The following is a 25,480-nucleotide window of genomic DNA, read 5'->3' as shown; positions in this document are numbered from 1 at the left end:
TCTTAAAATCAAAAACCTCAATTTTCTACAACATAGCATACTTCCATCTTCATAGATGGCCCTCAATCATATCAGTCTATATAGAACTCAAAATATTTGAGGTGAGTGATTCTCCTAGAAATGGTTGAAAAGTAACTTGCTTAAATAAAATTTACTCTTGATATTTTCTTGATAGGTGAATTGTCTAGTTTCAGGCGTCACTTCAATGGCAGTACCTTTTAAGAATAAACAGAACGTAAGCTGAACAGAGAAGCTCTTTTAAAACCCAATTCTGTAGGGTTTTTCTTCACTTTGCCTCAGAATGCCTGAGTTGTTTTGAAATGAACACCACACCATCAAACAGAAAGCTATGAAAATGCTATCTTAATCACCAATGACTAGGGTCATGGTGTTTAAATGACTGGTAGAAGCTCAGAGTCATTAAGATTATGTCCCTTTCACTTTGGCTTCACTGGAAGACTTGCTATTCCTTTTACAAAAAGCACAGAAATGCAAGAACAAAAGGAAAGCAACAATACTGTATGCAGCAGAGCCAACAGAAATAAACACAAGGGAGTCGGACTGAACAGAGTACATAGCATCTTTTGTCAGGCAGCAAAAGGAAGGTCTCATAGGCTCTGCCTTCTAGTGTAGCACTGCCTGTACAACAGGGAAGCACTGTCAGTGACAGCTACTATGAACACTTTTATTGCTCAGCACTTTGCTACATGTTGAACAAAGGCAACCGTCCAGAACATCCTTGTGAACAGAGACTAAGGAGCCAGTTGTCTGCCCTTGCCAGTGCTTGCTCCCTTATCCCTCCTTCTCTTACAGTTTTTACTTCTCTGTGCTACCAGTGCTCATGAGAGATCACAGGGTCTTCTGCGCCTACAGCAAGCAATAGCAACAAATAGTACTCTGCACACCTCTTCCCACATACAGAGCCCTGTGCAGGGACTAGCTGCAGTTTGTTTTGGACTCTGCAAGCTCAGAGGCCCAAAGAAAATGACAGGCACTGTACAAGGGCTCCTCTTACTCCAGGGTCGTGTCACAAATGGATCTTTAAGATACAAGGGAGAGATGCAGTTGTGTACGCAGTCCACGTGGTACCGCGTTGCATTTATGAATTCAACAGTCCTGCTCATCAGGATGCAATTACTGTAATACATGCTAGTGGCAACCAACAAACTGAGACTGAACTGAATTTGTAACTGATTTTCATGCATCACAGCAAAGTCAGGATGAAGTCAGCATTGAAAGGCTGACCTCATCCTGACTTTGGGTTGCTTCTGCAAGGATTAGAACCATGCACAGGGAGAGCTCTAGTTCACGCAGGTGGCTCTGAGGGATTTTCCAGCTGATATGACTGGGGCTCTGGAACATTTGAATGATTTGGACTGTTGACACGATTGCCGCTGAACACCCTTTCCCACTTCATGTAGTCTGATTGGCTCCCTGGGATACAGACAACTCCCCATTTACACAGAAGTTACGTTCTGAACCCAGCTGATGTGGGGGGAAGAAGCTCAAAATCTGCAAACCATAGCTTGTAGACAGCCACTGTTACAGCTGTATGGAATCACAAATCCAAATATTTGGCCTACAGAGATGCCATAATCAACATGGAAAAAACTGAACCTTCTCCATTCTTGAGGGACAGCAGAGGGACGTGTTAAGCAGCAAATCAATAGGTCCCTCAGATATACAAACAAAGCTACATTTATCCTAAACTCAGAGATTGCTTCTAACAAAGGAATCCAGGTATCCAACAAGACAACCAGCGTCCAAGTCATACAACTCCACCCATGTTAGTAAAGCCACTTATAATTTCACACTTACAACAGCAACATTTCATTTTACCAGTTCCAGAAGAAAAACAGAAAATGTGTATTACCGAAATGCAGTTTACATGGTTATGAAATTAGCAACTTTCAAGGCAAGGAAGCTGTAAAGTCAACCTAACTAGATATTTGACACAAAACCTTTAGCACAATTTTCTCTCAAAATCATAACTGAGAACTAAAATAAAAAGCCAATCAACGTGAAAGTAGAAAACAAAACCATACTCTCGTATTCAAACATGGTTTTCTTTCATTATTTTTTTTCTCATGACTGAAGCCCTGAAACTATTTATTTAAAGCAATTACAATCCATTAAAGCCACTTCATGTATGTGCACATTAAGCATCTGTTCAACATGATATAATAAAATGGACCTAAGTTCTACATACACCAGGTCTGGCAAGATGAGGGCAATTTATGCATTACGTTTTAAACAGTTCCATGCTAAGCATCCATCCCATCGCTTGCTTGCTTGCGATAAGTCCTATTAAACTCACTAGGATTTACCTCAGAGTAAATATGTTTCAGATTGCACTTAGTCACTTCAGCAAAAGCTCCTGATAAATACTAAAAGCCCTAGGAAAGGTAGACATGTCTAGTTCTAAGAAACAACAGCACGCTAAAACATGTTAGGTCCTTTGCATTCTGGCTCAAAAGCAGACACACAAGTCTTCCCTACATTACATTTTAAGATGGAGAAACACTTCAGTTATACAAGTAGAATAAATGTGCTTCAAAGAAAAGGAGATAAACAACTCATATAGTTCAGAATTATGAACATGGTTGTTGATCCCATAATTTGGTGAGGCACAGAAACTTCACAGACCCAGAAAAGAGTGGGGAGGATTTTTTGAAGGAGGGGAAATAAACACACTAGCAATTTTTATGTTAGTTCCAAAGACATTGCAACTTATAACATTGTCCTTATCTCCATATAAGAGAATGAAGTAGCCTGCTGTTTCAAAACTCTGCCAGGATGTAAGACATTGCGCAAAGGCATGCATATATAACATTCCACAACAAATATGTAACTTAGAAAATACCAGACGTAATCTTAGATATTTTGCTCCTTATAGATCTCAGATTCCTCCTGATAAAGCTGATCAACCCAATATCAAAGTGCTGGTGATGGATGGACTGAGAAGCTAATAGGGGTGAGTGGGTTAAGATAAATACAAAGGGCACCACTGTCCTGTGAAGTTACTCCGTTGCACAACTTGTTATTTTCTGCAGCACCCTTAAATTTATTCTGCATGAAGAAAATATTCTCCCAAATAAGGACTTAGCTATACAGCTGCAAATAAAACATTTAAAGTGTGTTGTAAAGTGCAATATACAAATATGACACTAGATGGAGACAGTGAGCTATGGGAAATTCAATATATTTTTCAAAACTTTTTTTAAAAAGCATTTTCACAGCATCTTTTATATATGTGTAGATTCCATCTAACCTTCTGGTATCCATGAATGGTTTGTGAAATCCTTAGAACCAACAGCACAGCCAAGGGGCATGCTTTGACTACTAAGCATTTTTTAGAATTGTGCAAACCAATAATTTCTTGCAATTAATGCTCATCTTCTTTTCTTTGTCAAGTTCATATACATCATTAGCACAATGGTTAACATAATTCAGTGCTTGATGTATAAGCCTATTTTGAAAATGAAAGCTGACAGTTGTAATGTGAGCATTAACAGCTAGATTGTTCATCATCACCCTTCTTGATAACCAGGCAGTACCCTGCTGCATGTTTAACATGCTGATCATTGATCCTCATCAGCAAACTTGGAATTAGTAGGAAAGCAATGGAGTCTGTGACATTTAAAAGTCAGGGAGGCTAGAATGACAAGTAAACTTGCATTTACAGAGTATGGAGCAGATGATGTACATCTTTCATGGCCTGAGTCAAAACAACGCAAGTAAATACAGAAAATGTATTATTAATTTTCCAGGCCAGAATTACACGCTGTGATTATAACTGCAACATCAGAGACCTTACTATGCTGTACAGACATGTTTATTCATATTTGTGATGCTTCCAATCTATGTCAAGCACACAGCATGATAATAAAGAATGGGGGAACTACAGGGCAATCACAACGTACACTGCCTTTGCTTACTTGACTGCAGATTTATACAGACCACCATTAAATGAATAAATAAACAAACAGACAGAAAGGGAGTGGGGGACCCTTGCTTACCAGGTTCTGGAGACTCTTGCATGATCTCATGGGAGCCTCATGCAATTGCTCCAGAACCTGGCAAGAAAGGCAGAGCGCTTAAATAAAAAGCTTCTGCGAAGGGAAACAGTAGGAACGGCCTTCGGCAGATCCAGTGTTATTCTGCCTAGCAGCTCCTTGACCAGCTAAGGCAAAGGAAGTGTTCTCAATTCCCCTAAGCCAACAATCTTCTCCCATGAACTAGCATTGTGCTTGTTCCCTCACTTACCAGGATTACGCTTTGGTGGTGGGGCAAAGGAAATATTCATGTGCAATTGACTCATTTGAGGGATAATTCTGATTCTTCATTAGGTTTCTGCTGGGCTAGAAAGGTAATCAGTGAAGAGCCTGTTTTTACTCTGTTCCCACCCCTATTTATAAGAACAGGTATAAAAGTCTAGTGGTTGCAGATGATCTAAATGTATAATGAATAGACACAAGGCACTAAGCAGCAAGGTCTATTTTCTAAGACCCAGGGTTCTAGAAGGCAAAGGCCAACTCCTACAGTTCCTAAAACGCAGAACAAAACACATAGGAGAAAGAAGTTATTGCATAGCCATGAATTCTCTCAAAGGAAATTTGATTACTAAAGAGTTAGTGGCTGTTTTTTAAAACACACAGGATTGAGCACAATGACCCCCATTGCAGTACAGCCTGGGCAGTAAGTGCTGCCAACAACCATCATTGTCATGTCGCTTTGCAGTGACAGCACTAAGATGACTGGTTTAGCAGCCCGCACAAGTTTCACAGGCTTCTACTGTATGGACTAAAGAGCTTTATCATAAATAAAGGAGCACAGGCAAGCACCCCTGTTGCAGCAATAGGTTATTTCCTCACACGCTTGGCAAAAGAAAGAAAGAAAAAAAAAGGAACAGGGAATGACTATTAGTGGAGGAGACCTGTCTCCAAATAACTCTGCCTTTTGAATTCCACTTCCAGTAACCTACATCATTGTTTTTGTTTGCTACTATGTTGTGTATTTTTGTGTTTTACACTGTGATCCTTGGATGAAGGGCAGTATAGAAATTTAACAACAACAACAACATTCCTGAACTTATTGTTGCGTATGTGGAAGAAAGCATTTATTTGTCCCACAACATGCATTATATGCTACTTTCAGCTACTTTGAAGCTATTCCTCTGCAAACCATATCTGTCACCTGGGTTCAGATTTTTAAATGAAATATAAAGCACTAGTTGCTACACAGATTCTACACAGCACTAGTTGCTACCACAGTTGCTACACAGATTGTAACATGCCTGAGTTTTCACCTTTGCAATAGCTTCAACCTTCTACGGAAGTCTTCATACATATATGGGTTGTTAATTCCAAATTTCATTGACAGCAAAGGAAAACCATTTTGGACCCAAACTATCCATATAGAGCCTACTTCTTTGCACTAATATGCCTTAGTTGGGACATGCGCATCTACCTACAAACATATAAATAAATAATGGGCCCAAAAGGTCTTGAAATACAAGGGGTAGCAGAGCAGTGACAATTCTATGCAGAGCATCACATTCATACCAATGAATAATTGTCAATGTAACCGTAAAAGGTAAAGGGACCCCTGACGGACGACTCTGGGGTTGCGGCAATCATCTCGCTTTATTGGCCAAGGGAGCCAACATTTGTCCAGTTTTTCCAGGTCATGTGGCCAGCATGACTAAGCCGCTTCTGGCGAAACCAGAGCAGCGGACAGAAACGCTGTTTACCTTCCCGCCGGAGCAACACCTATTTATCTACTTGCCATCCGTGCTTTCGAACTGCTAAGTTGGCAGGTGCTGGGACCGAACAACAGGAGCTCACCCCGTCACGGGGATTCGAACCGCTGACCTTCTGATCGGCAAGCCCTAGGCTCTGTGGTTTAACCCACAGTGCCACCTGCATCCCCACTGTAACCGTAGTATCTAGCTATTACTACTAATTAGCACAGGGCAGTTAGACAGAATGTTATCACAATGACTGTTGTTGTGATGGTCACTCTGATTTTATTTTGTATACATTTTGTTTCTGCACAGAAATGTCAGACATACTGTTACTCCTTTTGTCCGCTTCATGTGTTTATAAAAGTGGACACTTGAAAACACTCTTCTTACCTTGTTCTTTTATTTGACGAATCTGCTTCACAGTTTCTTTCAAGATTGCACATTTGTCAGGTTTGAAGTTAAAATTGTCAATATCATTAAAATTAGCAAAGATCAGCTCTGCAAGCTCTTCTATGTATTTATTCTCTTGTTCGCGATTACGTTTTTCAGTGCTTCTTTTAGGACTGAAAATAAAAAAGGTCAAACTTCTTAAAACTGGCACCTTTTTTAAACATGGAAAACATACATTTTATTTTAAAGTGGCAAAAAGCAGAAAAACAACCAACTCCCATTTCTCAGATAGATATATTTCATTTTAGAGCACACTTTCAAATATGAAAAAGGGAAAGAATTAACCACATATCCATGCTACTCAAAAGTTTTACTTCTTAGCACATATACAGCTTTTAAGGGTAGTTGAATTATGGAATAATGTTCAACATCACTGAAAAGTTGTCCAAGCCTCTTTACTGCTTGTCCAGCTGACAGGTTTATATATGGTGATTCTGGAGTCCCCAAAGATAATCCCCTCTTCACACCATCACCTGAAGAATTCACAAACAATCCACCAAATATCAGGGACAGAAGGTAGCTCTAAATGTGTTGATTCTTGAATCCACTACTTACAATCAAATTGGGGTTGGAGATGATTTAAACTAGAATACCCAAGATCATATTTCAATTGCAAATTGGGAATATTAAACCATTGTACAGTATTACATATACTTCTAAGGCAAGGCTACAATTCCACAACCATATCACTCAAGCACATGATTCAGTACTAGGTGAAAAATATGGTGTTCCCAGTACCTTAGCTTTCATTTAAAAGCAAAACAAAAAACCGCTAGCCAATATAGCTGCAAAGAATTTAGAATCTGCAAGCAATGATAGGGACAAAAATCAAAAGTAGTGGTGGAATCCGAATCCCAGTAGCTGCAGGGTGAAGAGTTCAAAGTGGCTCTCTTTTTTTTATTTACTCAAGACTTGCAGATTATGCAGGATAAAGGTATCATAACTTGCTTGATTGACATAACTTACATGCATCTGAGAATTTAGCTTTGTTAGACACAGATTTTAACTTTTGAGGGGGGTGTAGCATACAAACAGTGTTGCTTATAGGGAAAGAAAAGATGTAAGAACAAAAGATCTGGCCACCTGTCCTGACAGATTCTCACATACATTCTCTCTCTCTCTCTCTCTCTCTCACTTACGCTTACACACACACAAACACACACAAACACACACAAACACACACAAACACAGAGAGACACACCCATCTCAAATTTTACCATATAAACCAAACAAGAGCAAGTGTTATAAGGAGACCAGAGCAGCAAGGTGTACAGTGCCAAAGGTGACTACAAAATAGATCACTCATTTCCTAGAGTTACTGTGAGTTAAGTCACATGATGCTGATGAAATCAAAGATCTCCAGGATCATTAGCTAATCTGGTCTTAACTCTTTATTTACAAGTGGAACCAGCAACAAAATATTGCACAGTGCACTGCTCTTATTCAGTTCAGTATACCATCCACTTATCCTTGGCTTCTTTCAAGATATTCCACTCCACCCCACGTTCCTGCCCACAGCAAGCACTCTGCATTCCGTGGCCAATCATCAACCATTCAGTCTTCAAGGGCTATTTAACAGTCAAAAATTTTAAAAAAACCAGTCTCCCATCTTCCTGCTCAAGGTTCCAGCCAGCCACAACCTTTTCCATGATACTCCCACTCTCTGCCCCTGCCCTCATTTCCCCCCTAAACAGACACACAGTGCCAGGTGCCTATTGAACATGCTCAGAATTCAATTCAGCTTGTTTTGGTGCTTCTTCCCTCTTAAGTTCCACCCACAAAGTTTGTTTATCTGCAAACCTTTGAGCTCTCCCCTTGCTCTTCTACATAAAGGATGATATCACTTGGGAAAATGAGTTTGCTGTAACTATCAGATGTTTTATTGCCATTTACACACATGGTGTTTTACGGAGATTATTTTCTGAGCCTGGGACAAACTTGTGACAGCCCCGTTATCCCATTTTGAAAAACTGGGTGTACTGATTAGTGTACTTTAGCTTATTTAGTTCCCTTTCTCTAAGCTTCATACCTTTCTGGCTGCATTATTTGTATTTACATTCAGACAAGGTTGTATAGCAGGTGCATATATTTATTATATGCAAGTGACAAAATGTCCTTTAGACACTGTTTCTTGATCCTGGGATCTACCATCAGTTCCTCTATTATTCATTGTTTTCTTTATGTATGCCCTGGCTTTAAATATATTTTTCCCTAAGGAGCCAAGAAGCCTAAGCCATTTACTCACATATGTTCTGATGCCTGTAAATACTATGAGAGCAGCTGTGCTGCCACTGACCCAGCAACCTGAACATTCCTCTTTCTTGCTGCCAGCTCATTATTACACCCTCATCACAAGAGGTGCCTCCTCACAGGAAAGGCCAGTAAGAACTAAGCACCTCTGGGATTTGCAGCTTTTGACAGAGTATGTTGCATAGGGAGACATGCTTCCTTCCTAATCCTGAAACTACATGTACTTCTGACAGAATTTTTAAATTGAGAGACAAGTTTATTCTAACACCCCATTGTCTAGCTTAGGATGACAAAAATATGGGCTGTATGCAGTGTATATAAAGGTAAAGGTAAAGGACCCCTGACAGTTAAGTCCAGTTGCGAACGACTCTGGGGTTGTGGTGCTCATCTCGCTTTATAGGCCGAGGGAGCCGACGTTTGTCCATAGACAGTTTTTCCGGGTCATGTGGCCAGCATGACTAAGCTGCTTTCGGCGAAACCAGAGCAGTGCACAGAAATGCCGTTTACCTTCCCGCTGGAGCAGTACCTATTTATCTACTTGCGCTTTGACGTGCTTTCGAACGGGAGCTCACCCTGTCACAAGGATTTGAACCGCCAACCTTCCGATTGGCAAGCCCTAGGCTTTGTGGTTTAGATGCAGCAAACATATATCACACCACAAAAGTTTGTCAATTTGGCCATGTAACTTCTAAAGACTTTCCAAGACTTCATGGTGAAAGATGTGCATTATGTTTCAATTGACACCTGCTAAACATTTAAGATTATGTGTGCTTAGAAAGTAATATTAAACAGTTGATGGACAATGGACTGAATAAAGGAGTTGGGCACTAGTTAGTAACTTCAAATAGCTTTGCAATTTTATAGAAACTGAAAGACCAAATCCTGCAACTAAGGTTCAACTGACTTAATACATCCTCAGCAGGAAGATGATGACTCAAAACTGTTTTTTTTCCCCCAGAAACAAAATTCAAAGAATAAATGGTATTATAATTTGAAATGACAATAAAATGAATTAACTTGTCATCTATAGTAGTGACTTAAAAGAGTGGCAAGGCAAAGTGAATATATGCACCCAACCAATCAAACAATATATTTTTCTGTAAACCCTTTAGCTCCCGGGGTTCTATAAAGTATTCTAACTAACCTGGGTCCAAGTTGATCAGGACATTCCTTGCGTTTTCTTGACTCTGCCCTGGCTGGGTCAGAGGAATTTTCACCAATCCCACTCATCTTAAACACATATCAGCAACTGAAAGAGACAAAGCATAATAAAACAGTTAGAATAAAGAGACAGTATTCCATAAGTCTCATAGTACTTGAGCTTTTGATAGTCTTTGTACCCCACCACTTTTATAATCCGCTTGTTTCAATAAACAACATACATTTTCCCCTTAAATTTCCATTAAATTTCCAGAGGTGTTCTATCAGAAAACAATTAATGAACAGTTTTTCTTTCTCTCTGATAAAATTAAAGCAATTTGGTAACCAGGATCTCATTATACACTGTTTCTGAACCTTGGAAAATCTTCTAAGCTATTTCTCCTAGGATGTAACAGTTTATAAATAAGTAAATACGGGACCAACTAGTGTGGTCTTTCAGCTGCTTATATATTTACCTGAATCTTGGGACCTGCCTTAACTGAAATCGGCTATTCTAAGGTCTTCTACACGGATTAAATGTTTACAAGCTCTTATCCTTGTAGTATTAACCACACAGCAAAGCTTCAAAAAATAAGGGAGGGACACTTCCATTGCTTTAGTGCCCCCAGGGAGTTAAAGAGATACACTATCTGGTCAAAAGAAAGCCATCTTTCCACCTGACTCTACTAAGCTAGTTTAAAACAAATATTTGCAGTCTACTGATTGGGGTGATGTACATTTGTGTAAGTTTTATGCACTATGGAAATACGTAAATCTAAATTACACCAGAAAGATATGCACACATTGCCATTTTTACAAGGTAATGACTTAAATCTATACAAAATACCAACACTTGCAGGTTTTAGGAAGAACTAGAGCACAATGGTTTGTAGCAAATATAAATCATTCTTAGTCATTTCTTTATAGGCTTCCATGTGTTCTAAATCGTGGGAGGGATGGAGGAGGTGTGTGTGTGTGTTAGAGAGAGAGAGAGTGAGAAAGAGGGAATTAATGAATCATACAGTCTCAATCACACACACACACATCCCCAAAGATAGGAAGCTCTCTTAGTAGTCCTAAGCATCATTTAGCAACCTAAATAGAAAAAGGTCTATCCAACGTCATAGTTGAGCTGAGGAAGCAACCAACTGTGTTATATATAACAAAGTGTACAATAAACTGCATCCTAGTTGGCAGGCTTATTTAATATTAAACCAATCCTTCTAAGGGACTCTCCAACGGTTTGATTTCACCCCAAAGGCGCATTTCTCCATTGTTTCTAGAGATAGATGGATGATGCCAACAACAACAGCCTTCTAAAGCAAGACTACTTATGACCCAACATGAAATTTGTGCACAGTTGTAAATTTAATTGCTTACAGTAGAGTTTTTCTCTAAAACTCTCCTCCTCCTTAAAACTTCCCAGAAGAGGCATTTTGTTTTTCGTTTAGTTCTGCATAACAATTCTACAGTCTACTGTGAAAAATTCACATTGCTGTTATAACTAATTATCACATTATCCTTCATGTAGGAGTGTACACAGTCTGGATTTCCAGTGTATGTGGCACAGGTGGCCAGTTTCATCCTTCAGTGGTGCCTTAGCTCTGAAGACTTTGGGCATAGTCTACCATCTACTATAAAATGAGGCAGACTTTTCTTCTTTTTCAAATTCCCAAATGTTGGAGTTATTGTTTCATTTTCCTTTCAGAACATATCTGATCTTTCAAAAACACAACACAGTTCTTTTTCCAAATCATATTACCTCCTAGCGAGCATGTCATGAAGAAGGCTTATCAGTCTGACATTTTTAATGAGTTAAATATTCTCAACCAAAAAGCTTGGCATTAAATGACAGATTAAAAATGGGAAAATAAATAAAAAAGAACAATTTACAAATCCAATTACATAGAGCTACTGAAAGTTTACAGTGATGCAACATTCAATACATTTGATACGTTCACATCATTTAGTAGCTAGCTAACATTTTTTGTCTAAAATAACATTTAAATATAGGGTTGGAGATTACTGAACATTAAACAACTAACTTCAAGCTGTTCAAGATACCTGAATATATTTTTCAAAATAAAAGCACTTGTTGAACATTCTGAGAAAATATTTCCTTATGTTTGAGTAACCAAAATTCAGGGTATGCTCCAAACAGTAGCTTTTAACGGTGATAATAGCATGAAAGCTGTTGCCAAATAGGTGTAGTGTATAACTGATCCCATGACCTGATTTTGGACTCACTGACCTGATTAAGACTGCAATTCTGCCATGATCAGATTTTCTCGGTTTATGGTTTTCTTTTAAGTTAAAGAGTCCTGGGGATGGTGAAATACCGTATTTTTCGCTCCATTGGACGCACCAGACCATAGGACGCACCGGATTATAGGAGGATTATGTTTTCCCCCTCTAAAACAAGGTGCGTTCAAGGTACATTCACCAGAGCTTGTGGGGCTGGCGGTGGGGGGAAGCGCTGCTTTCCCCCACCGCCAGCCTCAAAGATCCCTGAAGCCTTTGGAGCGCAGTGCCCCACTGCCCTGGATAGGCTGTGCGCGCAGCCGTCCCCAAGCTAGAGCAGCAAGACGGAGCCCTCCGTCTCGCTATTCTGGCTTGGGAACAGCCTTGCCAGCTTCTGCAGGACAGCGGGGTGAAGGCACCCCGCTGCCCTGGAGAGGCTGTGCGTGCAGCCATCCCCAAGCTAGAGCAGCGAGACGGAGCGCTCCGCAGTGCTCCGTCTTCCTGTTCTGGCTTTGGGCTTAGCGGCGCAGCCTGCATTCGCTCTATAGGATGCACACACATTCCCCTTCATTTTTGGAGGGGAAAATGTGTGTCCTATAGAACGAAAAATACGGTAGATGATGGCAATGGTTCTAGGGGAAGTAGTATTTAACCCTTTCTCCCATGCCCTTTTCCAGATCGGAATTTTAAGGGAGAGGATTATATTTGGGTATTGTCTTTTTTCTTTTCCCCCCTTGAATTTTAAAGGTGCGGCTTATATTCGGGTGCGGCTTTTATTCGGTACTTTGGACCTGAACTCTAGCTTTTTCCCTTTCAAGCTACTGTCAACCCCACTGCTCTTTGGAATATTTGTTAAGCTAATTTTCTTTGTGCACAAACACACATGCTTGCTATTTTCCTTTGCTAATTTTTCAGTTGGTAACCTTGGGAAAGTTGCTCTCTCTCAGTCCAGCCAACATCACATAGTTGTTCTGAGGCTAAAACATGAGCCATCAAGCAACATGGAGGACAGTAAGATTCAATTGGTATCTGAAGAAGTGTGCATGCACACAAAAGCTCATACCAATAACAAACTTAGTTGGTCTCTAAGGTGCTACTGGAAGGATTTTTTTTATTTTTTTTTGAGTAAGATACAAAGCAGTGTTAGAAACTGATATATGAAAGCTATGAGCTAAATGGCACCTTAAACCTAGGTTATGGGTGCAACAACGGAATGTCTAGGTGCACTTTTTTATAACAAGAATACAAAAGCTGAAAATGAACTTCAGCTAAAATCTTATGTTCATTTTTCACATGGTCTAGTCCTCATCCGAAGACTGCAAAAAACAAAGCCATGCTTCCCCTACCCACACCCCTAATATTCTTAAGAGAATCTCATCTCCAGTCTTCAGAGAGTGACTGGAAGTGGGGAGGCAGAAAAAGGTCCTCCTTTCCTTCCACTCTGCAGTTTTAATATGAAATCTTCGGTGCAGTACTGCACCCAGACATCAGAAACTGCTCGTGCTAATGAAATTCCCTGTCGCAAAATGTGCCTAGAACAATGGGAGTTTTGAACGCTGATACCAAGATATATAGATCAGCATGCATCTGAACAAGTATAAATCTCCTTAAAGAGCTACTGAAAATGTCCTTCGCTAAATTATTGAATGTGCAGTTATCACATAACACCTTATACCATCTTAGCTTCCCATAAGGTGGTCATTTTATTTACATTTCTAGCCTGTTACAAGGGCATAAGAAAGGTAGCAACAATGAACCAATCCAATATAACTACTTATTGCTAGGAAATTATTATTATAACGGTTTTGTGTGTGTGTGTGTGTGTGTGTGTGTGTGTGTGTAATTGTTACCTAATTTATGTGTACCCCTAGCATGAGCATCAAAGCTAAATAAGAAAAGTTTTGAAGAAAACCTCCAGGCATTATTAAAGCTCAAACTCTGCCAAGTTTTCCAGGGAAGCAACTTCCACACTTGCAGATCAGCTACCAAGAAAGTTTCTAAGCACCACCATGATAAAGGCATGAAACAAAGGTGACACTTAAGATAACTTACAGGCTGACTGTAAAAATAGCAAAGGATCACAAATGAGAAGTAGTGGAGGAAGGAGGGAGGGGGAGGGTGTTTGAGATCATGTGTGCATTGGGGGGAGGCACTTTAAAGATTTGCTTTCTTCAGTAAAACCTTGTTACTATACAACAATTTTTCAATATATTAAGAAATGTTAGGCTCTTGAAGAGTTGTAATATGCAAGCTCCACCAGCCTTTTGGAAAACAGACATTCTCCCTGTTAATTCCACAAGCCTAAGGTCACAATGTCTTTGTTATTTTATAAATATACTTCCTTTCCAAAGAAATTAACATTTTAAAAAATGGCAAAAGGAAACAACAGCAAAACTAACAGATCCATAGCAATATAAAGGGGATGGAGCAAATCCCCCATGAGGAAACGTATATTTGGAACATTTTCATTTAGAGAAAATGAGAGTAGGAGGCGACATGATGAAGATGTACAAAATGCTGCATGATATGGAGAAAGTGCATAGAAAAAAAATTTCTCCTCTCATAGTACTACAAATTGGGGCCACTCAATGAAGCAGAATGTTGGAAGATTCGTAACAGACAAAAGTTAGTTAGATCATATTTTCCCCCACAAGGAGCAGTGATAAAGAATCCAGGCCTCCAAGAATGATGCCTTCCTACAGCAGATTAGAAAACATTCAAAAAAGAGAGAGATAGTAGTCATGGGAGACTTCAACTACCCCAATACCTATTGGAACTCAAGCTCTGCCAAGAATGTAAGGTCCAACAAATTCCTCCATTGCCTCTTTGGCAATTTCATTTCCCACTGCCAAAAGGGGGGATCATATATCTTGGACCTGGTCCTCACCAATAGGGAGGATTTGATCCAAGTGGAAGTCTTTGAAACCTTGGGAGAAAATGATCACGTCCTCCTGGGTTTCATTATACAGGTGCAAGGTAGTCAGGAATGCACTCTGGACTTTAAAAAAGACTAATTTCAAAAAGCTTAGGGAGCTACTGGGTGAGATCCCATGGTCAGAAATACTCAAGGAGAAGGGAGTCCAAGATGGATGGGAGTTTCTTATAGGTGAAATGTAAGAATATAAGAATGCATAAGAAGCTTACAGATGAGCTAAGTAGACCTGGACAATATATCAATATATCACTCAGGACCGGTATGAGGAGCAGACCGCAATGTTGGCTTCACTCAGCAGTATATCTCTGGGGAAACTGCCACCACTCCTGAGTCCAGCGGCTAGAGTTCCTTCCTCCAGCAGACGTTGCTAGCAGAGGGACTCAAGAGTGGCGGCGGTTTCACCAGCGATATATCGCTGAGTGAAACTGCCATCCCACTCTGCCCTCATACAACACAGATAATTCATGGAGAACAGGTGAGGTCCCAGTAGACTGGAAGCAGGCAAATGTTGTCCCCCTCTACTGGCAACTTTAGATAAATGGATGAGCACGGAAATAAATAAATAAATAAATAAATAAATAAATAAATAAATAAATAAGTTATTGAGAGTTTTCCTTATTGAAACGTTCTATACAAATATTCTACAATAATTCAATACTGATTCCAACCATGGAACAGTAATTATCAAATTTTCAACAAAATAAAACTAACATACCGTAGATTCTGGCGTTTAAGGCAACTTTTTAACCCCGGAAAGAGGTTAAAAAGTCAGGGGTCACCTTATACGCAAGGGTATAAGGTGGGTGGGCTCTGCGCCGGGAGAAAGTCACCCAGTGAGGAGCCTGCCTCCCACTGCTGCTGCTTCGGAAGCAGCAGTGGGCAGGCTCAGCTCCTTGCCGGGCGGCTTTCTCCAAGCGCGGAGCTGCCCAGCGTATTCGGCGACTGGGCGTATTAGACGACCCCCCAAATTCTAGCTGCCAATTTGGGGGGTCGTCTAATATGCCCAATCGCCTAATACACCGGAATCTATGGTAGTAATTAATCTAAAGCTCTGTTCTTCAAAATTCATTTAGGGTCACTTCCAGTAGCTGTATTGCTACTAGACGTTATCTTGCTTTACACCCCCAATTGTTCTATGTTCAATCTCCCCCCAAAAACATGGTGATTTATTTAGAAGCAGTGTATATCAGCATCTTCAAATTAAATTTGACAATTGGCTGTTAAGGCTCACTGTACAATTTAATATAACATCTAAAGTTCAGGATTATTTAAACAAAAAAAATTGACATAGTGCATTAATAGCAGAAATGAAAACAGCAGGGAGTGCCTAAGGTAAGGTAAAGGTAAAGGTACCCCTGACCGTTAGGTCCAGTCGCGGACGACTCTGGAGCTGCGGTGCTCATCTTGCTCTATAGGCTGAGGGAGCTGGGGTTTGTCCACAGGCAGCTTCCGGGTCATGTGGCCAGCATGACTAAGTCGCTTCTGGCGAACCAGAGCAACGCACAGAAACGCCGTTTACCTTCACTCCGGAGCGGTACCTACTTATCTACTTGCACTTTGACATGCCAGATGTTTGGGGACTACAACTCCCATCATCCCTAGCTAACAGGACCAGTGGTCAGGGATGATGGGAACTGTAGTACCAAAACATCTGGAGGGCCGAGTTTGGGGATGCCTGGCCTAAGGTTACAATCCTGTGGTGGTTCCCCACACTCATTAGGTTCTGGTGACCTTCACTAGGGCTAATAATTGTAGCAGGCTGTGCCTTGTGGATCACCCTACTAGTAGATGTTCAGCAGGAACTATCCCTCCCTTATTTCAGACATCTTCTGAAAACTCTATGTTTTAGTCAGGCCTCTGCAATTTGAATTTTCGCTTTTTAATCAAATAAGTATTTGCTGAAGTTTTCTGGATTTCATTCTTATATGCTGTACACTGCCTTGATGTATTTTTTGTGGAAGTGTGGATAACAAATATATAAATAAATTATTCAAATAAACAAATAAGAAGATGGTCTGATAAAATATAACCACAGTAGCCTTTGCACTTGAAATATTTTAATTTTCTGTTGATCTAGGATTCAATAAGGCATTCAAGTAGTATATCCAATTAAGTACACCTTCCAAGCTTTTTATATGCTGTTTACCCCCAAACAGAAGCAGACAGTAGAAATTATTAGGTAAATAATGGTATGAAGATAGGATTTAAGGCTATGTAGACTGGCACCAAAGAAAATAACATTTAACACCTTTCTACTATTTCACACACCTTTTTCTCAAAAACGGAGCTTAGAAAAGCATTTCAGTGGAGCTTTTAACCGATGACTGAAGTTTTCCGATGCACAAGTTTAATTTTTTTTTGAAAAGGTAATGGCTCTTTTTTCTCTGAATGTTAAAATGGGAACCGTAACACAAACGTTTCTGAGTAAATTCTTGGGATGTAATTACAATTATTGAGAACACTCTGGTTTCTACCAGATGTTGGGTAAAAGAACAGAGCAAGAAATTTTCTCTTGTTATCAGTATCAAAACAACAGTTTCTGTTTTCATTGTGACAAGCAAACCCTTATTCACATCCTCTACACTGCAGAACAGTATAACAGAAGAGGCCTGAACCTAAGTATGTAATAGAAGCAATGATAATCTTGCAGATAATCTTCCATTTTTAAGTGCATAAAATGCAAGGAAATAAATAATCACACACACATGAAAAAGCAGAATGGATCAATGATAGAAATATAGCATTCTACTACTTCCTCATCTTTAGTACCCCTGCTAGAAGTTTGTACAGGCAACTCTCCATTTACACACGTTCTATTTGAGTGTGACCACAACATACAGTGCCAGGAACCAAGAAGTGGATCCCAGAAATGGAGAGCACCCCGGAGAGCCTTCCTGGCTCATGTGGAGACCCTCCCCAGAGCCCATAGAGGATGCCCTTTTTGGGTTCTGTGAAGGGTCTCCTCATGAGCTGGAAGCACAAGCAGGGCTTTGCAGAGGCCTCCTGTCTAACAGCTGACATGGGGGTAGTGTAGCAGCCACTTTCCTGCATATCAGCTGTGTGAGCCGGAGGGACAATGTGGCTTGCTCAGCTGATGTGCGGGAAAGCTGGCCTATGAAAGGGAAATATGTATTATGCTGAAGGTACAATCTGTGTACCTTTTGCTATCTCTATGGCTGAACTGGTTAAAGAGAGGTAATTGGAAATTCATTGGCTAAAGGAAAGGCCTTGGGAAAATGAGTTTATACATTGTAAATTAAATGACACAAAAATTTCAAAAAGTATCCTCATGGACAGGAGAAAATACTCTTGTACCTAAAAGTTAATTGACCACAACAGTTTCAACTATGTAATTCCTGCTCTGAACATACTTTTATAATAAAACATTTATGATAAGAATTCCCTAGCAATAAATAGTTCATCCATATGCACAGCAACAACCGGACTGGGCTGAAAGCACAACCTGTGACTTTAAAGTTACAAATAATATATACTGGTGCTAACTAGTAGTCTCATACCTCCTCCTCCTCCCTTCCCTTCTAAAAAAAGTAAGTCCGGTTGCGAACGACTTTGGGGTTGCGGTGCTCTTCTCGCTTTACTGGCCGAGGGAGCCAACGTTTGTCCTCAGACAGTTTTTCTGGGTCATATGGCCAGCATGACTAAGCCGCTTCTGACAAAACCAGAGCAGTACATGGAAATGCTGTTTACCTTCCCGCCAGAGTGGTACCTATTTATCTACTTGCACTATGATATACTTTCAAACTGCTAGGTTGTCAGGAGCTGGAACCGAGCAATGGGAGCTCACCCCGTCGTGGGGATTCGAACCGCCGACCTTCTGATCGGCAAGCCCTAGGCTCAGTGGTTTAGACCACAGCGCCACCCACGTCCCTTCTAGAAAGGAAATAAAGCAAAGCATATAATGTCATCACATTGATGAGTGCCTCACTTCTGCAAGCCACATCCAATTAAGGTGGGAAGGTGGGATTCTCAACACAATGATATCACATCAGAGTTTCTCTTTCGCTCTCTCTAGACATTACCAGCAGAGAGAATATTAGGAGACACATCTTTGAATGCCAGGTTCTGCCCACAACTGCACAATTTTATACAAATCAGTGCAGCAAGATTTAATATCTGTTGAGTTACAAAAATAGATAAAGCCAAAACAAGCCACTGTTATGGCCAAGTGAATAAAGTAAAATAAAATAAAACAATCCAACTGCTACATTACTAAAACTTTACATAAAATAAGAGACTTGGCTTTGCTAAGTGTGTCTTTCTATGCACAACTGTATTATACAAATCTCACCATACCGAATTCCTTTCTACTATCTATGGCAACAGTAAATGAATGCCAGTTAAGTTGAATTCTCCAATTTGAGATGTAATCCTGCCAATATAAGCATAATATCCGAAAGCAAAGTTACTAGAATTTCCCTTCATATCCCAGGATGATTATTTAATGTTTCATAAAGAACAGTCTATGAATTTCCTGAAAACTTTACTGTTTTTGCAACATCTGTAACTACTCAAAGCCTCCACTCTACACAATCATCACTATTCATTGAATGAAATAAAGGTTCATTGGTAACAGATATATAAGTACACAAAGCCTACTGTACCCTGCATTGAAAGTAAAAAAGTTTAATACGAAAGTCAGAGCATGAATTTATTAAATGATTAGGTACCTCTGAAGAGACACAGCTATAGACAGACAGACACTCTATCACAGTTGATAAATTAAGGCTGTGCATTTACTAAAGGTTGCTGAAGAAATGCAAGCATAAAAATAATAAAGAGGTTAGGTAAGTAAATAATACAATCTAGGTATATTTTGACAACTATCTAGGCCCAAAAGAGCCAACACTGGCTTTGGGCTACATCGTTCCACCAAAGAACTGTTTGTTATACAGTGGTACCTCAGGTTATGAACAGCCTAGTTAACGAACATTTTGGATTATGACCACTTCAAACCCGGAAATGAGTGTTTTGGGTTGCGGTTGTGGTTTTTTTGTGTACGAACCGATGTTCAGGGGTACCGCCACATTTTCCCATCCTCCAAGGCTTCTCTTTCCTTCCTCCATGAGCCTGGGCAGCCCCCTGGGTTGTTGGTTCTTTGGCAGTGGCAGTGGCGGTGGGGGGAAAGCAGTGGGCAGTGGCTCAGGCATGGAAGGCGGAGGAGGGCCGAGAGCGGCGGCGGCAGAGCTGCCACTGCACAAAGGCACTTTGTTCTGCTTCAATAGGCAGCGCGATGCCTCCCTTCCCATTGGAGCAGCCCCAATCCCATTCCTACTTGCATGCAAGCAGGAGGGGGCAGGGATCCCTCAACTGGGAAGGGAGGCTTCGCACTGCCTGAGACATCCCTGCCCCCTCCTGCTTGCACGCAAGTAGGAGTTGGGATCGGGGCTGCTCTGATAGGCAGCACGAAGCCTCTCTTCACAGCTGAGAGATCCTTATTCTTATGTCAGCACCCATGAGAGTTACTTAACCCATAGGGTTAAGCATGGGAATGCAGAAATTTGCATACATTTGGATAATGTTGTCTTCTCTCCCAGTGTTCCTTCTTTCTTTTTCACTCTGCCTTGGCCCAGCCCCACTCTCACATAAACAAAGCAGCAACCAAAAACGAAATCCCATGGCAGAGGCAGAAGTAAGGTATGGCATTTACTGAGCATGCTAGAGCAATTTATTTTCATTAGATGAAAATGAAATGCCAATGTTTCAATTTGAGAAATGGTCCAATTGGTTCTTCATTTATATAGAAAGGCACTATTTAACTGAATGTATCTGGTAGGGGCATTGATTCTGTTTAGTACAGGGGTCAGCAAACTTTTTCAGCAGGGGGGCGGTCCACTGTCCCTCAGACCTTGTGGGGGGCTGGACTATATTTTTTTGGGGGGGGGGGGAGAACGAATTCCTATGCCCCACAAATAACACAGAGATGCATTTTAAATAAAAGCACACATTCTACTCATGTAAAAACACTAGGCAGGCCCCATAAATAACCCAGAGATGCATTTTAAATGAAAGGACACATTCTACTCATGTAAAAACACCCTGATTCCTGCACCATCTGCGGACTGGATTAGAAGGCGACTGGGCCGGATCCGGCCCCTGGGCCTTAGTTTGCCTACCCATGGTTTAGTGATTAACTGTATGGTAAACAGGTTTATTTAAAATTAACCTAGTTGTTACTTACAATAAACTTTTTTTACAATAAAGATTTATTTATTTTTTAAATACAATTTGCCAGGAAACAATTCATCCCCCACAAGAATACAAAAGTTACCCAAATCTGATTTACACTGAATTAGACCCTAGCTTGGTTTTTTGTTATCTATCATACACCAGTCACCTCCTATCTGAACTACAACAATATGTTGTACATAGGACAGTCTTTAAATATAGCGTGGAAGTTTCAGTTAGTTCAGAACACAGCTGCAAGATTGCTAAATGGGATTGGAAGGTATATCTCACTAAACCTGTACAAGCTTCATAGGCTCCTAGTCTTTTTCTAGCTCCGATTCAAATTGCTGTGTTTTTTTTTTACATTTAAATCCATTCACAACTTGAAACGAAGCTATGTTGAAGGATTGATTGCCACCATATGTACTTATCCAGACCTTTAAGATCTTCTCAGGCCCTTCTTTGGATGCTCCACCAATTGAGGTGAGGCATCTACAGAAGGAAAGCCCTTCACAGAGCTTGCATCCCCACTACAGATTGCCCTCCCTAGAGCAGACTGTCTGGTACCCACACTGATGTCATTTCTGTCATTTATCCCATTCTGTCATTTATCCCACCTGTTAGATAGCTCTGCTGGTAAAGCATGAGACTCTTCGTTTCAGAGTCGTGCGTTTGAGCCCCACATTGGACAAAGGATTCCTGCATTGCAGGGGATGGACTAGACGACTCACATGGTCTCTTCCAACTCTACAATTCTATGATTTCACAATGCCATGTAAATATATTTTTAACTTATCAGGCAAGATGGGCCCAACTTTTTAAAATTACATATTATCTTTATTATACTTAAGTATCTCAGTTCTAAATACCCTCGTTTTCTTTTCCCTTCTTTGTTAGTCTTGCCCCTCCTCTGACCAAAAGATGGCCATAGCATGACCATTCCCCAGGAAAAGTTGTGAGTGATCAGCGATCGAATGCTGTAAAAGACAGCAAAATGTTAAAGATTCGTTTCAATTCACTATACTTCTCACACACTGATTTTTATATAAACAACCTTAAAGCAATGTATTAGAAAAGAGAATGTGCCTTCCGCTCTCTGACTGAAAGCCAATAATGCTCATGAATTTTTTAGCTAACACACAGATGCCACTGGGAAGACAATGTAATAAACACATTAGGCAGCAAATGGGCAGCAGGAGCTCTTTACCACATATTGTAACCATCAGATACATGACTAAGATTCATGATCATGATTACTGGTACTTAAAAGCACATGCCTTAGCATCTCTGTCTCTAAAATAAAAGGCTTCCTTTCAAATACTGAGAACTTCAGCTCTGGCAAATCCAAATATCTTTTTTCTACTTTAAGCTATAACTACAACCAGGAAAAAAATTAGCTAGTCTGACATCAACACAAAATGGCTTCTAGTATCTGTATTCCCATACACTAAGGTTCTTAATATAGCTGTTCACTGAGCTGCTTACATATTAGACTACGTCAGCCACCTCTAATAAGCCCCTCTAATAAGCCCCAAAATAGCAGGAGAAGGTTTTAACACCACAACAGAAAAGAAAGTTGCATTCTTTGAGTAATGTACAGGAATTTTGATTCAGTCTTCACTCATTCTGCAACTGATGCAAGGCATTTTGCTTGATCAAAAATCACAGCAAAAAGCCTGAATGCTTTTAAAAAGAAAAGTGAGGTCTGAGGAAGGGACCAACACAATCAATGTTAAGGCACATAACTTCTTTTTAAAAAATCTACTGCTATTGCTGACAGCCATTTCAGATACTTGTTTTACAAAATGACAATAAACAACAGCTGAATTATCGCAAGTCTTCCACTGAGAAGCCAGGAGCACTACAGAGATTATTGTGAGAAAAAAATCCTGTTTCTTAACCACATTATAAACATGTGCACTGTATTAATACGTCAAGACTACTGAAAGAAAGAAAGAAAGAAAGAAAGAAAGAAAGAAAGAAAGAAAGAAAGAAAGAAAGAATTCTATAGGGTTAGGAAGAAAAGGGGATATAAGTACTGTTAACTGATGTGGTATTTCATCTAGGTTTTGCTGAGCATGAAAATGAGAAAAAATGCAATATGTTTTCAGGACAGTTGTTGCTTTAAATATACAACTCAGCCTACCCCAATTGCTATACAAAATATAGACCCGTCACAGAGAAATTTGAATTATGAAGAGGAAATCCTTAATGCTGAACATATAAAAATGCTGCATGCAAAAGTATAATATCATCTGGCTAAAAAGTTATCTTCAGAAATCCAATAAAAATAACAAATTAATCAGTTGTAATTCATGAGCTATTGCGCTTGCTAAACATCTCTTCAATGTGATATTTTGTATTCCTTTTGCAAACAAACAGGAGACATTCATTCTAGTCTGCAAACTGCCAGGGTGTGGAAAGCAGGAAAACAGCACACCCCTACACTTTGCGGAGTCAAGTTAGGACGCAATCTGTACACATTAAAAACTGGAGTCTTATTACAATTTTGCCCAAATGTTACCCAAGGTAGTAGCAAAGTAGAAACATATTCTGCAGCTTCCAAAACAAATCCAAAATGTCACTGTGATGTACTTTATATGGGGCTACCCTTAGGTCTGAACCATTAACTTCAGTTGCAGCAGTTCAGCTGCTGATGGGAGTAACTTTATGACAGTATGTAACACCTGTAATGTCTATATAGGTTCAAAGTTTTGATACTCATGTTCAATGATTTGTATTCAAAGCAATGTTGAGTAGCTCCTTTTGTGAGCAGAACAACCTGTTTACGCAACAGGGCTCCCCCCACCCCAACTGTTTTGGGGGTTCTTGACAACTTCCCATCAGCTGCTCAATTGGCACAGAATGAAATCACAGCATGATTTACAAAATGGAACTTAAGCTACAAATCTGTTACGATTAAACCTTTCTTGGTGCAGATACCTATTTGTAACAGAGCAAGTCCAAATATCAACCATAAAGTACACAAAACCTTTTGCAACAAAACCACAACCAATGAATTTCAGCTGAGATGGAGGCTAACAAATGATATGATTTTCATTTTATTTTATGTCTCTTCATGAATTGGATTAAAATTGAACAGAGATGAAGCTCAACACAGTGTACATTTGCATTTGTTTTACATAACACAGACAAAAATACCATATTTTTGTGACATTACCATTCTGTATGTGCTGGTAGAGAACCTTATGTCATACAGTCATACCTCGTGTTGAATTAGGTTCATGTTGCGTCTTTTCGGCTTGCGAACACGGTGTATACTTCTGGGTTTTGCTGAATGCGCAGAAGCGTTCTGCGTGCTTTGCACTCTATGGCGCCCCATGTTTGTGCAGAAGCACCGCTCTAGTTGCGGGCTTTTTGGGGTACGAACGTGTCCGCCATTAGAGGTACCACTGTATTTTCGAATAAAATGTGGAACACACTGTATCATCTTAAAACTAAAATCGGAAACATACCATAGTTCTTAATAGAGAGATAAGATACAAATTTATCAGAGCCTGAACTTCTAAAAAATGGTGCAAAGCTGTACTTTCACTGCAAGCATTGTTATTCCGATTTTACATGTAGCCTAGCATGCTTTAGGAAATTTACTGGTACATAGAAAACAAAAATCATTGAGCACTGTCATGCAGGCTTACAAAACAATCTAATTAGACATCCCTAACCACATAATCATCTGCCACATTTTTAGAGTAAAAAAGCAAAGAAGGTTCATCAAACACAGCCTGCAGAGGCAAAAATGAAAGTGCAGCCACATGTCATATGGTATAATGAAAGGGGAAAATGTAAATTAAGAAGTCTCTAGGATCACCATTCTGTCACTCCTGGGAAAATGTATTTCTAACCACTAATGGAAAATCAGCTAGATCCAAGTACATGAGTTCTTTGACACTGAACTGATAAGATTCCTGTCTCATAGAAAAACTTCTTGGCAATTGTAAGGAGCAAAAGAAAGATAAACCCTCCACCATCCATGGAAGCTAATAAAATGTCTATGGACTTCAAATTGCATATCATTGTTTAGAATCAAGATGTGATAAGCATTAAATCTGTCAAGCCCCTTGGGGGAGGGGAAACGAGCACTAGCTCTTTTTTAATCTCCTAATAAAGGGGTTTGTAAATAAGTTACCATGACTCTTAAGCATGCTGTCAAACTTCTTAAAGATATAGAACCTATAAAATATTGCTAAATTTAGCTCTAGGCTATGAATTGTCTTTTCAAAATTACTACTTGCTATATTACATTTCCACAATCCCTGAAAAATGCATGATGTGAAAATAGGAATTAGAGAAATTCTGTTATCAGTATATCCGCAGAACTGACAAAAAAATTCTAAAATTCTGTAACTCTTTTTCATGACATCCAGTTAGGAGGGCCAATGAAGCTGACCCTTCAGAGAGAGTACAATCCTATCCAAACAGGCTATGCTTCAACTCCTGAATCAATATGCCCACTGACCACTAGCCTGAATTAAGTCTATCCTGTTTGAATTAAGTCCAGCTGGTTATCC

At 39.9% G+C, this 25,480-nt stretch overlaps 1 protein-coding gene across 25 annotated transcripts in view; it reads right to left on the bottom strand.

The window, feature by feature from the left end:
- Positions 1 to 25,480, bottom strand: part of NCOA2 (nuclear receptor coactivator 2) — a 126,987-nt gene that overhangs the window by 43,298 nt on the left and 58,209 nt on the right. For all 25 annotated transcript variants that reach the window (XM_083747537.1, XM_083747546.1, XM_083747555.1 and 22 more), the window contains 2 exons: positions 9,591 to 9,695; positions 6,137 to 6,309 (listed from right to left, as the gene is read on the bottom strand). In XM_083747537.1, coding sequence (XP_083603663.1) covers positions 6,137 to 6,309; positions 9,591 to 9,676 — 259 coding nt within the window. In that variant the 5' untranslated portion in view covers positions 9,677 to 9,695. The remainder of the gene's footprint in view (positions 1 to 6,136; positions 6,310 to 9,590; positions 9,696 to 25,480) is intronic.

Source organism: Podarcis gaigeae (genome assembly GCF_964106915.1).
Source record: "Podarcis gaigeae genome assembly, chromosome: 7".
NCBI lineage: Eukaryota > Metazoa > Chordata > Lepidosauria > Squamata > Lacertidae > Podarcis > Podarcis gaigeae.
This window is presented reverse-complemented; position numbering and strand designations above follow the sequence as displayed.